Raw genomic sequence first — 14,926 nt, forward strand, 5'->3', positions numbered from 1 at the left:
TTCCTTTCTCCAGGCATTATGAAAAACCCGTGTTTCCGAATCGTTACCATAGTTGTAGGTCTTTATGTTACTCAAACAATGACAAACTCATCAAGAAAAAGTAATATTTTATTCAATTCTAAATGCCAGTGGAATGGATATCTTCTGACAAACTGTTCTTTTACTCAAAAGCATGAGATACCTGTGGACATATCACAGACAGCAGCTACAGTGGATGCAAGTTCCAGTTTCTTTAAGGCTCTCTTACAGTCTCACACAAAAAAAGAAGAATGGAATATAAAACATCTGGACCTCAGTAACAACCTCATATCAAAAATAACCTTAAGCCCTCTTGCTCCTGTCCATGCTTTGGAAACATTAAACCTGAGCAACAATGCCATCTGCTCCATCTCATTGGATCTACCCAGTCTTAGGTCCTCATGGGTGAAACGGCACAGAGGCGGCTTCAGAAATGGGCTTCCATTTCTAAAGTTGCTAATTCTTCAAAGAAATAAACTCAGTGACATTCCCAAGGGTAAGTACGATTTTAAAAGATGGACTAGACCAAGAAACAATGAGCATGTGGAGAGTTAATGTTTAATGTCAGTAAGAATTCCATGTTTGTTTTCAGTTTCAAGAAAACAGCTGAAAGTAAAACAATTTGATGAGGGCAATATAATAAAAGGAGTTTCTTAATGGAATTTGAAGTTATAATATGTGGAATTTATAGTCAATGCAATTTAATCTCCCATTACTATCAGTTACATTAATGTTACATGGATTTGTTGATAGACTCTAGGACGTATTTAAGTGCTAAATAATAATGCATGATTTTAAATTACCCACTTTTATCATATATTTGTTACTAAGTATAGAAAAGCACTAAGAAATAACTAATTCAGATACTTTTAATATGTAACACAATTCATATTAAATGTTAATGTATTTATGGTTTCTGTTTTCTTAGAATACATTTTGCATCTACTTATCTAGTTGTCCTCCAAATGTAGACTAGAAATACTATGCTAATATTATATATTAGTATGTAAACTTTCTTCTTATCAAGTCAAAATCAGAATTCCTTATCCTGGTTTCTAACAGGATCTTCCACATATCCTCCTATTATAATAAATTCTCATTCATTCTGACATTCAATAATCTAAATGTTGGAGTTCCTTAACTAATCCCCAATGTTTTATTTATTTATTTTTTATTTATTTGTTTTAAAAATTGGCACCTGAGCTAAAAACTGTTGCCAGTCTTTTTTTTTTTTTCTGCTTTTTCTCATTAGCATGGCCTAATGAGTGGTGCCATGTCCACGCCCAAGATCCGAACCGGTGAAACCCTGGGCTGCCGAAGCCGAGTATGTGAACTTAACCTCTCAGCCACGGGGTTGGCCCCCACCAATGTTTTATTTAGAAAATGTATCAGGTTCATAAGCCAGAGCTTCCTTTGCCCTTCTTATATTCAGGAGTGCTAGACAATTTCCTTTCTTTGTTTGTTTTTAGTCTTGGTCACTATTTGCTAAGTACTTTATGTAAGACACTATGCTAAAAAAGAAAGTGTAAGGATATTGTCATTTTTCTCCATCCCAAATTATGTATATTTAGTTTTTCTCATTTTCCAGTTCTTTCACATTTTTATTTTTTTGCTCTTTCTCCAGCTTCTGGTCTTGTTTTAAGCATCATTTTGACAATAATAGACTGGCAGGTGAAGGAATGACTATCCCAGTCACCATATTAGCAGAATTGTGTGAGAAGGAGAGAAGTCTTCTCTCCCTGACCTTTTCCATAAAAGCAGTGTGTAGTATTTTCAGGGTAGAGTGTAAACTAATTGGATTTTATAATTTTTATGGTATTGTTCTTATTATAAAAGGAGTACCTGTTATTTGTAGAACATTAGGAATTAAAGAAAAATCTAAAGGAAAAATTATAGTCCCTCAGGTAGGGGGCCGGCCCGTGGCAGTTAAGTTCGTGCGCTCTGCTTTGGCGGCCCAGGGTTTCACTGGTTCGGATACTAGGCGCGGACATGGCGCCGCTCATCAGGCCATGTTGAGGCGGTGTCCCACATGCCACAACTAGAAGGACCCACAACTAAAATATATAACTATGTACTGGGGGGATTGGGGAGAAAAAGCAAAAAAGAAAAAGGTCCCCCATGTAATATATATATTCTCCAAGTTTATTCTTTATGCCTATGTATATATTTCTTCCAAAATTGGATCATACTTTCCACACTACTTCATAATATGTTTTCATAACAGACTATTTTGAACATCTTTATATAATTAAGCAATCTCATAAATAATGTTTTAAATACTTGAATAGTTTTCATATATACATATATTATGATTGGCTTAATCAAACAACATTTAGATTATTTCCATTTTGTTTGCTATAATTCTTTAATGAACATCATTATAGCTACACATATCCATATGATATAACATATTTTTAACTAGTATGGTAGGGGTGAATCTCAACCCACAAATTCAAGTGTACTAGAGATCTAACCTTCTATTGTCTATAACTCAACATCATTTCTGCTTCTGAGCACCCATTCTACTAGGGTCAGTTGTGAGTGGGGTGTAGGGGTACTTTCAATCAATCTTTCATGGACTCTCCTCTAACTCTTCCCAGATTAGTACCACAGCGCTAGAATCATATACCCTGACAAAGCATCAAAGTCTGTGTGTGTGTGTGTGTGTGTGTTTGTATCCCTTACCCCTGCTAGCCAGAGAATATTTCTTTTCAGTCTTTTCAGTTTGGAGAAAATTCTTGCCCCTTTTTGTTTCTTCAAAACCCTGTGTCTAGTTCTAGAAATTCCTTTCCTCTAAAGATTTAGGCCTTTGGAAACAAAAGCCAGAAAGACTAGTAGACTCCTCTGCTTTCTGCCTTGCAATATGCCTCCCCCGGGACAATCAACACAGAGCCTACTTTCAGCTTGAATGGAGAAAAAGGGAACGAGGAAAATAGAAGTAAAATATTCAATGTCAAAATACTATCCCACCACAAGAGCAAATAGAGAAATGCTGAGCATATCTCCTTAAGACAGATGAATTCCCCAGAGCTAATTGGAGATTAGGGCAACTGCAATTCCATTTGAGGACCAAATATCCCTATAAAATGTAGATATAGCCCCACTTTCCTTTTCCAAGTTAAACTTCTGCCTCCCAAAATATCAGGAGAAATGTTAAACTTGCAAAGGAGAAAAAAAAAAAAAAAGGAAGTGAAATGAGCAAATCTTGTATCTGAAATTCTATTCGAATTCTAGCAAATGAAACCATAGAGAGATGGATGAAACGGATAGGTGATGGAAGTCCAATGGAATTGGATATAACTCCGAGTTCTTTTATCCATAGCATTTTGTGATTTGAATTATTCTCCTGTAATCATCATACATTTCCATTTTTACTAAGCTGAGTCTCCTTTAACATGCCTTCCCCTTTTATGACTCTGTGACTGGGTAACTCTGACTTTGAAATCCCACTTTGGAGGGAGGAAGCTGGGAAGAGAAGGGTGCTGCCTGGAGTGTCAGGCTATCTCTGACCTTTCCTTTGTTCTTTTGATTCCTTTATTCTAAGCCTCTTTAAAGGTAACATCTGGGTAATGTAATATTGACTCATAGAATTGTTGTGAGGATTAAAGGAAAAATGTACCTCAGGAGCCTCACTTCTTAACACAGTATTTGGCATAATAAATGGTAGCTATTAAAATATATGAAAAGTACTTTGTAAGCTTGTAAAGTAGTTTGCAAATATTCATTATTATTATTCTCTTGGCACAAATTGAGAATAGCAGTCTAGTTAGAAACAAATAAATTTGCTTTTGTCTGAATCTCAAGTTATCTTTTAAAATGTTGAATAACTGTTACAGTAGATGAGACTCCGAGCCCACTATAATTCACGAACAGAGAATCAGTTGTGTCTAACTGTTTATACAGGTGTTTATTCTCATCTAAAATAGTAATAAATTAGAGATATTTCAGAAAGCAGCCACCAAGCAACTGGCCTTGTAGCACAAGTCTGCCTTTATAAATCACATCCCACATGTCTTAAAATGGTGACAGTTTACAGAGCCAACAAACAGTTGCGTTCACTCAGGAAAGCCCACTTTTGGTAAGGGTGAAATATCACATTGACTAACCCAAAGACAGCTGATCCCCTGTCTTCAGAATCAGCTGTGACGTCACCAATGAGCTCCATATTGGGGAAACACCCAGAGGAGGTGCCAGCCAATGCAATTTACAAAACAGAAGCTAGCCATGAATTTAACCTTAACAATCATTCCTCTTTCCTCCCATGCTTTTGTAGTGCAACGTTAATAAGAGAAAAATCAGTTTTAAAAAATGTAAAGCAATGGGATGGGTCTCCAGTTAGACTATCCCACCCTCATCAAGCAGTATTTTCGGAGTGCTCACAGAGTACCTGGAAATATCTCAGGACCAACATTTTGTTGGGATTCCAGTTAGGGTGACAGGCCAGATGTGACAGCCTGACATTAACACACTAAATTCCAGAACCCAAGAGATAAATTTGTTAGAAACAAGATGAAATAATACCTGACTTTTGAAACTGGTGAAGTAAGGAGAACATAATCGATATATTGTAAAAACAAATGTATTCTTTTCACTCGTAGGGAATTGAACATTTCATCCTGATTGCTACTGGATTATGGAAATACCAATAACCAGTGTTCTCAAAGCCAATTCAGCTTCTAAAATAACAAAGTGAATGTCTGTCACTAAGCTAAGAGGGCAAGGTCTTTGGCTCACCTGTATAAATTTGACAACATTAAGGGCTGACCTTATGAATCAAATATCTTATCTAAGACCATTCCAGACTCTATTCCAATTCTTTTTTTTTAAGTTAGCTTTTTTTTTTTTTTGAGGAAGATTAGCCCTGAGTTAACATCTGCTGCCAATCCTCCTCTTTTTGCTGAGGAAGACTGGCCCTGAGCTAACATCCATGCCCATCTTCCTCTACTTTCTGTGTGGGACACCTACCACAGCATGGCTTGCCAACCGGTGTCATGTCTGCACCCGGGATCCAAATGGGCAAACCCCGGGCCACTGAAGCGGAACATGCAAACTTAACCACTGTGCCACCAGGCCAACCCCAACCAATTCTTAATACTCTTTGAACTTAAAGCCATAACCCTTGAATATCACTTATGTTATCAGGTCATCACACTTAGGAGAGCATTTAAGAAGTTCATAGTCCAAAGGAATATTTCTAAGGTCGTGTAATGTCTGGGCATACCCTCTGTGGGTTTATTGTAATAGACACTGAGATAATTTCTTGGAAATAATAAAACTGCCTCTGGCCGCTTAAATGCAAAAGCTAATCAAATTCCTGCCTCCCGTGGCCTATGTGATCATCAGAAAGCAGTTCAATAACTAATTCCGTCTCCACAAAAATGCCTCCATATTTTCCTCCCAACATTCAACTCTCCTCTCTGGAGACATGGAATCTACCCTCTGATGTCCAAACCCCAGCTGTTAATGCACCTCCTGACCTCTTTCACTCACCTGAGTACCCCCTCAACATTGATTTACCATGCAAAATTTTTAGAAGAACACATTTTCCCCCATTGAGAAATGCAGCCAAGTCTCATGGAAGAGTTTACTCAAATTTCCCAACTTATCCTGAGAGACCCTAAACAAACAAAGTCTTGTAGCACTCCACCAGTTCTCTTAATAAAATCAACTCTCTAAAACTGGAGGTAGAGGGAAAATCTTCATGTGGGCAGAGTAACTGAACTTAACAGTCTTACTGCCCATCTGCAGAAGAAGTCTACCTTGTTCTTGAGGGCCTTAGCTTGATATTATGAAGGGAGTCGAATAATAGGATACCCTTGTAACTCTGTGCATTCAAAACCTCCCCCATGCTTGGGCATGTTCTGGTCCCAGTCCTCTTATTTACTCTTATACTTCTCCTTCTATACTCTTAGAACTTTTATGTTACTCTACTCACTTGTTTATTGCCCTCAAGGAAGTCACTTAACCTATAAAAGCCTCCTGGTCCTTATGTTTAACAAGAGATCATGATATATTCAGGGTTGATGTGAGGATTAGAGATAGTGTTTGTAAAACTGGAACGCACAGAGTGATGATATATGCAAAACATCTCTCACAGTTCCTGGTATGTAACAGGTGCTCAAAAAAGGTTAGTATCCTGTTAGCCGTTGGATCATCCTGAGTCTCTAATTCTGTTTCCCATCCCAGTCTTTGCCATAATGGTCATTTCCTTGATTTCAAGTACAATGGGTAAACTGAAGGTGATTTTCATTCTCTTTCTGCAAATGTTCAGAGTTTCTATGAAGTTCAGAATTTTCATCAACAATCTTGTTACCGCTGTTCATACTTCTATAGGTGTGTACAATGTTGGAGTCCCCTGCTCCTCCATGTTCTGAGCACACTCTGATCTGTCCTCTGACTCTCTGAACCACACTGACCCATGAGACCATCACCATTGGCAAGATTATGAACTATCCATTACCCCCAAAAGTTTCCTCATCCCCCTTTGTAATCTGTCTTTCCCACCCATCCCCACTCCCCTGCCCAAGTAACCACTGATCTCCTTTCTGTCACTATAGATTTGTTTGCATTTTCTATCATTTTACATAAATGCAATTATACAATACCTCCTTTTATTTTTGGTGTAGCTTCTTTTATTCAGCATAATCATTTTGAAATTCTTCCATGTTGTTGTATGTATTAATAGTTCATTCCTTTTTATTGCCAAGTAGAATTCCATTGTGTGGATTTCTACTTGGCATTTACCTGTCAATGGACACGTAGACTATCTTTTTTGGCTGTTACGAATAAAGCTGCTAGTTAAAAGGGTGGAGAAAGATAAACCACTAGATAAACACTAGCCGAGAGAAAGGTGTAGTAGCTGTATTAATTTCAGACAAAGCAAACTTCAGAATAAGGAAAATTATGTGGGATAAGGAAGGATACTACATAATGATAAAAGGGTCAATTTTTGAAGAAGACATAATAATTCTAAACATGAATGCACCTAACAACAGAGCATTAAAATATGTGAGGGAGAAGCTGACAGACCTGAAAAGAGAAATAAACAAATCCACTATTATAGTTGGAGACACCAACATCCCCCTGTCAATTGACAGATCAAGCAGGCGGGTAATCAATAAGGATGTAGCTGAATAGCACTATCAATCAACTTGATCTAATTGACAGGTATAGAATACTCCCTCCAACAACAGAAGAATACACGTTTTTCTCAAGCTTACATGAAACATTTACCAAGATAGGCCACATTCTGGGCCATAAAATACATCTTAACAAACTTGAAAGAATAGAAATCATACAAAGTATGTTCTCAGATTACAACAGAATTAAAGTAGAAATCGATAACAGAAAGCTGCAAACTCCTCAAATCTTTGGAAACTAAATAACGCATGTATCAAAGAAGAAGTCTCAAGAGGAATTTTAAAATATTTTGAGCTAAATTAAAATGAAAATGCAACTTATTAAAATTTGTGGGATGCAGCAAAAGCAACGGTTAGAGGAAAATTTATGGCATTAAAAGAATACAGTAGGAAAGAAGAAAAATCTAAAATCAATAACATAAGCTTCAACCGTAGGAAATTTAAGAAGATGAGCTTGGAAGCCTAAAGCAAGTAGAAGAAAAGAAATAATAAAAATTACAGTAGAATCCTTGAAATTTAAAACAGGAAAACATAGAGAAACTCCACAAACCCAAAATCTGGTTCTTTGAAAAGATAAAATTGATAATTCCTCAGCCAAACTAACCAAGAAAAGAGAAGACACAAATTGCCAATACAGAGATGAAAGAGGGATCTTCACTACTGTTCCCATTGACGTTAAAAGAATGATGAAACAAAGTCTTTGTGGCAACGTATGCTTTCATTTCTCTTGGGTAAATAATGTAGGAATAGAATGGCTGAGTTGGATGTTAAGTATATGTTTAACTTTTGAAGAAATCGCCAAAATGCTTTGCAAAGTCATTGTAACATTTGAAATTCCCACCAGCACTGTAGAAGAAGTTCAGTTGTCCTACATCCTTACCCACACCAAGTATGGTCAATCTTTTTAATTTTAGGCATACAACGGATGTATAGTGGTATATCATTGTGGTTTTAATTTGAATTTCCCTAATAACTAATGATATTGAACATCTTTCTATGTGCTTATTTGCCATCTCTATATCTTTGGTGATATGTACAAATCTTTGGCCAATTTTTAAATTTTTAAAAAATTATTGAGTTTTGAGACTTCTTTATATATCCTGTATACAAGTCCTTTAACTGATATGTGATTTGCAGATATTTTCTCCCAATCTGTGGCTTTGGTATTCCTTACCTTAATGACATCTTTCAAAGAGCAGAAGTTTTTAATTTTTATGAAGTGCAATTCACCAATTTGTTAGTGTACAGATCATGTTTTATTGTCATATCTAAAAAGTCTTTGCCTATCCGAAAATCACCAAGATTTTTCTCCTCTAATTTCTTCTGGAAGTTTTCTAACTTTACTTTTTTTTACATTTTACATTTTAGATTTATGATCTAAATACATTTAGTTTTAAACTTAGGTTTTACATTTAGGTTTATTATCCATTGACTTCATTTTTGTGTGTGTTGTGAGTAACATATAGAAGTTTTAAAGATGTGCAATTGTCCCAGGACCATTTGTTGAAAAGATTCTTTCTCCGCTGAATTGCTTTTCACTCGTGTCAAAGATCAATATGAGTGGGACTATTTCTGAACCTATTCTCTTCCAATGATCTCTTTGTCTAGTTTGACACCAATACAACAGTATGTTGATTTCTCTAGCTTTGTAATAAAGTCAGACAATGTAAGTCCTCCACCTTCTTCTTTTTCAAAGTTATTTTGACTATACTAGGTTGTTTTCATTTACATATGAATTTTAGAGTCAGCTTGTCAATTTCTACTGAAAATCCTGCTGGAATTTCTATTGGGTCTGTGTTGAATCTATAGATCAATTTGGGGAAAACTGACATTTTAACAATAGTTGGTCTTCTGATACATGAACACAGTACATCTCTCCTTTTATTGAGGTCTCCAGTTTCAACAATGTCCTGTAGTTTTCACTAGACATGTCTTGCACATATTTAGTCAGATTTATCCCTATGTATTTCAGATTTCTTATGCTGTTTCAAATGAAATTATTTTTAAAATTTCAATTTCAGATTATTTATTCCTAGTATGTAGAAATACAGTTGTCTTCTATATATTTATCTTTTATCTTGCAACCTTACCAAACTCACTTTTCAGTTCTTGTTGTTTTTCTTTCTTTCTTTCTTTCTTTCTTTTCTTTTTTTTTTTTTTCTTTTTTTTTTGGTAGATTCCACAGGATTTTCTACAAAGACAATCAGGACATCTGTAAATAAAGACGGTGTACTTCTTTGCATTCAGGATGCCTTTTTTTTCTTGCCTATTGTACTGACTAGAACCTCCACTACAATGCTGAATGGAAGCAGTTACAGTGTATACCCCTGTCTTCTTCCTGATATATGGGGGAAAACATTCAGTCTTTCACTGTTAAGTATGATGTTGGCTATGGGTTTTTTATGGATGCTCTGTGTTGGGATGAAGAAATTCTTTCTATTCCTAGTTTGCTGAGAGTTTTTATCAGGAACAGATGTTAGATTTTGTCAAATGTTTTTTCTGGATCGATCAAGATGACTTTTAGTCTGTTAATATGGAGAATTATATAAATTTTCTAATGTTAAATCAAACTGGCCTTCCTGGGCTGAATTCCACTAAGTCATGACGTATTATATATATTTTTTTTACATATTGTTGGATTCAGTTTGCTAAAATTTTAAGAATTTTTGTGTCTATGTTCATGAGGGATATTGGATTGTAGTTTTCTTCCTTGTAATGTCAGTGTCTAGTTTTGCTCTCACAGCAATGCGGATCTCATAAAAGGAGTTGAGAAATACTCCCTCTTCAATTTTCTGAAAAAATTTGTTTAGAATTGTTTTTATATCTTCCATAAACGTTTGGTATAGTTCTTCAGTGGAGCCATCGGAACCTGGAGTTTTCTTTGTGGGAAAGTATTTAACTACAAGTGTAGTTTTTTCTTTAATAATATAGGAGTATTCAGATTATCTATTTCTTCTTGAGTGAGTGTAGTGGTAGTTTGTGTCTTTCACAACAAAAGTAAATAAAAAAATTAAAAAGAGTAGTTAAATACTTTATTTCCCTTTGGATTTCTTCTCTGTGGGTTATTTAGAAGTGTTATTAGTTTCCAATAACTAGGGTTTCCCAGAGATCTTTCTGTTATTGATTTCTAATCATCCTGGCCCAAGAACATATTTTATGTGTCTTGAACTCTTTTAAAAATATGGTCTCAGGCTGGCCCGGTGGCTCAGCAGTTAAGTGCACACGTTCTGCTTTGGGCGGCCTGGGGTTCGCTGGTTCGGATCCCAGATGAGGACATGGCATCTCTTGGCAAAAGCCATGCTGTGGTAGGTGTCCCACATAGAAAGTAGAGGAAGATGGGCACAGATGTTAGCTCAGGGCCAGTCTTCCTCAGCAAAAAGAGGAGGATTGGCAGCAAATGTCAGCTCAGGGCTGATCTTCCTCAAAAGGAAAAAAAAATTGGATTGTTGCTTTCTTATTGAGTTTTGAGAGTTTTAAAAAATGTATCCTGGATGCAAGATACATCCTTGGCAAAAATTTTTCTCCCAGTCTGTGGCTTGTGTTTTTATTCTGTTAATAGTGTCTTTTGAAGAGCAGAAGTTTTCAATTTTGATGGAGTTAAATTTGTCCGTTTGTTCTTTGATGGGTTGTGTTTTGGTGTCATATCTCAAATTTTTTTTGCCTAACTCAAGGTCACAAATATTTTATGTTTTCTTCTAGAAGTATCATAGTTTTAGGTATTGCATTTACATCTATGATTCATTCTGAGTTAATTTTTGTGAGGATGTAATGTGAGGTATGGATCCAAGTTCCCCCCCCTTTTTTTGTTGTATATGGATATCCAATTGTTCCAGCACCATTTGTTGAAAAGGCTGTTTTTTCCATCCGTTTACATGTATCCTATTCATCTTTTTATTTTTTTATTTTTTGGAGTGGGGTGAGGTAGATTGGCCCTGAGCTAACATCTGTTGCTAATCTTCCTCCTTTTTGTTTTGTTTTGTTCCTCCCCAAAGCCCCAGTACGTAGTTGTGTATCCTAGCTGTAGGTCATTCTACTTCTTCTATGTGGGATGCCGCCACAGCATGGCTTGATGAGCAGTGTGTAGGTCCATGCCTAGGATCTGAACCAGCGAACCCCAAACCACCAAAGTGGAGCATGCGAACTTAGCCACTTGGCCATGGGGCCAGCCCCTCACGGATTATTTTTATGTAGTATTATACTGCTTGCCTATAACACAAGAAACTTAGCACATTAGTCTCCTCTCCTAGGCTTTGTACTAGTACTGTCATACATTTTACTCCTACATATGTTATAAATCCCACAATACATTTTTATACTATTTTTGCTTTAAAGAGTTTGTTACCTTTTAAAGAGATCTAGATGAGAAAAAAATATTTATATTAACCCACATAATTACCATGTCTAGAGCTCTTTGTTCTTTTGTGGAGATCCAGACTTCCATCTGATTTCATTTTTCTTCTAGTTGAAAGACATCCTTTAACATTTCTTCTAGTGTGGGTTTGCTGGTGATGAATTCTTTCAGATCTTGTATATCTGAAAATTCTTTATTTGCCTTTATTTTAAAAATATTTTGTCACTCAGTAAAGAGTTCTAGTTTGGCAAAATTGTTTTAGTATTTTTTTAAATTTTGCTCCATTGTCTTCAATTTGCATTGTTTCCAGTAAGAAATCTACTGTCATCCTTATCTGTGTTCCTTTTATGATATTCTTGACCTACATTCAATTTAATTTTTTGCAGTCAAATTTATTAATATTTTTCTTTATAATTTCTTCCTTTGCTTTTATTCTCAAAAACAGCTTCCCCTCAAGTTCAACTCCACCATGTTCTTATTTACATGTGCTTCACACCCCATGGACAGCAATACTGTCTGAGAAAATTTTTCAAGCAGACTATACTTTTAATCCAACTGGAATTTATTTTGTTGTGTGGGGATCAGAATGTCATCTGCAGTTGATCTCTGGAATTCATCCAGATCAGACTACTTTATCAGGAGCTCTTCTCCTGAAACCTTGTCCTCAGAGCACCCCAGACCCACTCAGTCAGGACCAGCTGGATATCATGTCCTGGGTTTTCCATAGACCAGAATTGGTAAGCTATATTTGATGCTAGCCCATCAACAGCTTCTGTCTCATCTTCATCTCAGTATCACAAGACAGTATGTCCGCATTTACAAAATTTAGTCCAGCATAATCCACACACAGTCATCTGAGGCTGGTAGCTCTCATGTGCCAGTTCTCACTCAAGGGCTTTGATTCTATAAATAAGACAAATATTTCAGCAGCCAAGAGCAGCTCCAACCTTACTCTTATACAGTTAGTTTTTATTCCTCAAGGAATTGTACCTATTTCTCCAGAGCCACGTGTTGGGTCCAAGTCTGCTCCACATATATCTCATTGTCTTTGGATCAGCAGGCTAGTCAGGGCATGTTCTTTGCATCACAGCATTCCTGGAAGAAGCCAAGAGAGCAAGCCCCACCACATTAGCACATTTTAAATCTTTGTTCACATCATGTCTGCTAACATTTCATTGGCCAAAGCAAGTCACACGGCCAAACTCAACTCAATGGGATGAGGAAGTATACTGTGCCCACAGGAGAGTGAATATTTGCCGAGCAATAATCTAAACTACTACACCTGGGCTTCACTGAGCTCAGAATACTTGAAGATCATAGACAAAGACAGATCCCAATTCCACCTGCAAGAAACAATGAGGCATGGAGACCTCAAGCGATACTCGCTGATTCCCGTCAAAAGTCACAAATAGAGCTGGAACAAACTCACTATCTTAAGTCCCTCTCTGGGACCCTATTAACTACATGACAAGTAGAATCACTAAACAACTCCCAATATATATTTGGCAATTTCATGTATTCTACGGTCCATACCATTCTTATGCCTAGAGCCCTGCCCCTCAGCCTCCTTTTCCTCTTTCTAAATTCAAGTAATCTTTCATGGCCTTGCTCATGTATTTCTTCTTCTTATTCTCCTCCTCCTCCTTCTCCTCCTCCCTGTCCTCCTCCTCCCCCTCCTCCTCCCCATCCTCCCCCTCCTTCCCCCTCTTCTCCTCCTCCCCTTCTTCTTCCTCCCCTTCTCCTTCCTCCCTTTCTTCTCCTTCTCCTCCCTCATCTTTTCCTTCTTCTGTACAAAATGTGCATGGATAAAGGATAATGGTTAAGAGATCTAAGTTTCAGTCCCAGCTCCACAGCTCTACCCCTCACGACATTGGGCAAGTTCTTAATTAACTTCACTGCACCAAGGTTTTGTCATTTGCAAACTGGTAATAACGCCCAGGGATTTGTGAGGATTAAAAGGAGATGCCTGTGAAATGTTTAGAGCATAAAAGAGTACACAATTAACTAGGAGTTTTAAACTATTTTCTTCCCTTCACTCAAAAGCTAGGCATGATCTCCCCCTCCTCTGAACTCGTAGAGTATGTATTCAATTAAGCACTAAGAAATTGCAGGAACCATAAGTTCACATTCTTATGTAGGCCACCAGGCAGACATCAGGAAAACGTTAAGGAACCTATGGCTTCTTTCATATTGATGTCTTGTCTTGCATCTTTTTCTCGCAAACCTATATGTTTGCATATTAAAACATGTAGGAATATTCTTTTTTTTTTTTCCTACTTTATCTACCCAACCTCCCCGTATATAGCTGTATATCTTAGTTGCAGGTCCTTCCAGTTGTGGGATGTGGGATGCCACCTCAACATGGCCTGATGAGCGGTGCCATGTCCACGCCCAGGATCCAAACCCTGGGCCGCTGCAGCAGAGTGCACGAACGTAAGCATTCGGCCACGGAGCCAGCCCCTGTAGGAATATTCTTTGCTCCACAAAGAAATACATTTTCTCCAGGGGTTATGTTCAAAGTATTTAACAATTGGCCTTTCGCCTGGACGCCACAGTTGGATGCTTCCTGGCTGTAGTGATAGAACAGAATCTTGCTGGGGGCGGGAAGTGGACGGGGGATACACTGAGATGCCTCAGGCAGTGGGGCAGCACACGGGGCTCGGAAATGGCTATTCCCAAATCAATATGGAAGAATTTCTTACTAGCTTATGCTAGCTGAATATCAGCCTTGGTTCTCTCCCACTTGTTTAAACATGCAGGTTTCTTGGCCTATCCTTTGTTTTCCTATTTTTGATAGAGATATGAGCACAAAGAAATCATATTTCACATGTGTTGTCTAAAGCAGGCAGCCCTCATTCAGCTCCAGCCAAACGTCTTGTGCCAGCTGGAACTTCCAATTTTTCAAGAGAAGCTGGAAATACAAACTTTTGTATTGAATCTTTATTGTTGGCTCGATAATTTTTAAATCTGTACAGGCCAAACACCGTGACCTCTGGCTTATTGAATGCATATTATACTCCAGGCATTGCAGGAGTTCACAAAGATGTGAATTCTGCCCTGAAGGGACTAACCATCTGATGGAGAATCTGACAGACAAACAACAGTTAATTTTATAGTCGGATGGTGGGGTATAACTGCTTTGTATAACCAGTAATTTTCTTATGTGTATGTCTTACCGCTCAATCAGACACAAGGAGTCTATGCTTATTTGTCCTCAGCACCAAGCGCCTGCTCACAATGTTTTAATTGACCTGTTGTCCCAAAGATCTCTTGCTTAGTCTGTGCAACTGAAATGAACATGAGACATAGACGTACAGCCATTTCAATTAAGTCATGATCTCTGCATAATCAGTCTTACGATAAGTACCTTGCAGACAGTAGGCAAGGAATAAACCCTTCTGGAATTGAACCAACCTGA

At 37.4% G+C, this 14,926-nt stretch overlaps 1 protein-coding gene and 1 long non-coding RNA gene across 4 annotated transcripts in view; one reads left to right on the forward strand and one right to left on the reverse strand.

Annotated features, from left to right (window-relative positions):
• Positions 1-14,926, forward strand: part of LRRC66 (leucine rich repeat containing 66) — a 30,062-nt gene that overhangs the window by 2,942 nt on the left and 12,194 nt on the right. For both annotated transcript variants that reach the window (XM_023638101.2, XM_005608779.4), the window contains exon 2: positions 14-514. In XM_023638101.2, coding sequence (XP_023493869.2) covers positions 19-514 — 496 coding nt within the window. In that variant the 5' untranslated portion in view covers positions 14-18. The remainder of the gene's footprint in view (positions 1-13; positions 515-14,926) is intronic.
• Positions 1-14,926, reverse strand: part of LOC138923657 (uncharacterized) — a 31,071-nt gene that overhangs the window by 796 nt on the left and 15,349 nt on the right. Inside the window, exon 2 of one of the 2 annotated variants that reach the window (XR_011437586.1) lies at positions 12,499-12,603. This is a non-coding gene — a long non-coding RNA (uncharacterized lncRNA). Of the gene's footprint in view, positions 1-11,553; positions 12,604-14,926 lie in introns of both variants that reach the window. The other variant, XR_011437587.1, reaches the window with a different exon arrangement.

This window comes from Equus caballus, chromosome 3 (genome assembly GCF_041296265.1).
Source record: "Equus caballus isolate H_3958 breed thoroughbred chromosome 3, TB-T2T, whole genome shotgun sequence".
In the NCBI taxonomy this organism is placed as follows: domain Eukaryota; kingdom Metazoa; phylum Chordata; class Mammalia; order Perissodactyla; family Equidae; genus Equus; species Equus caballus.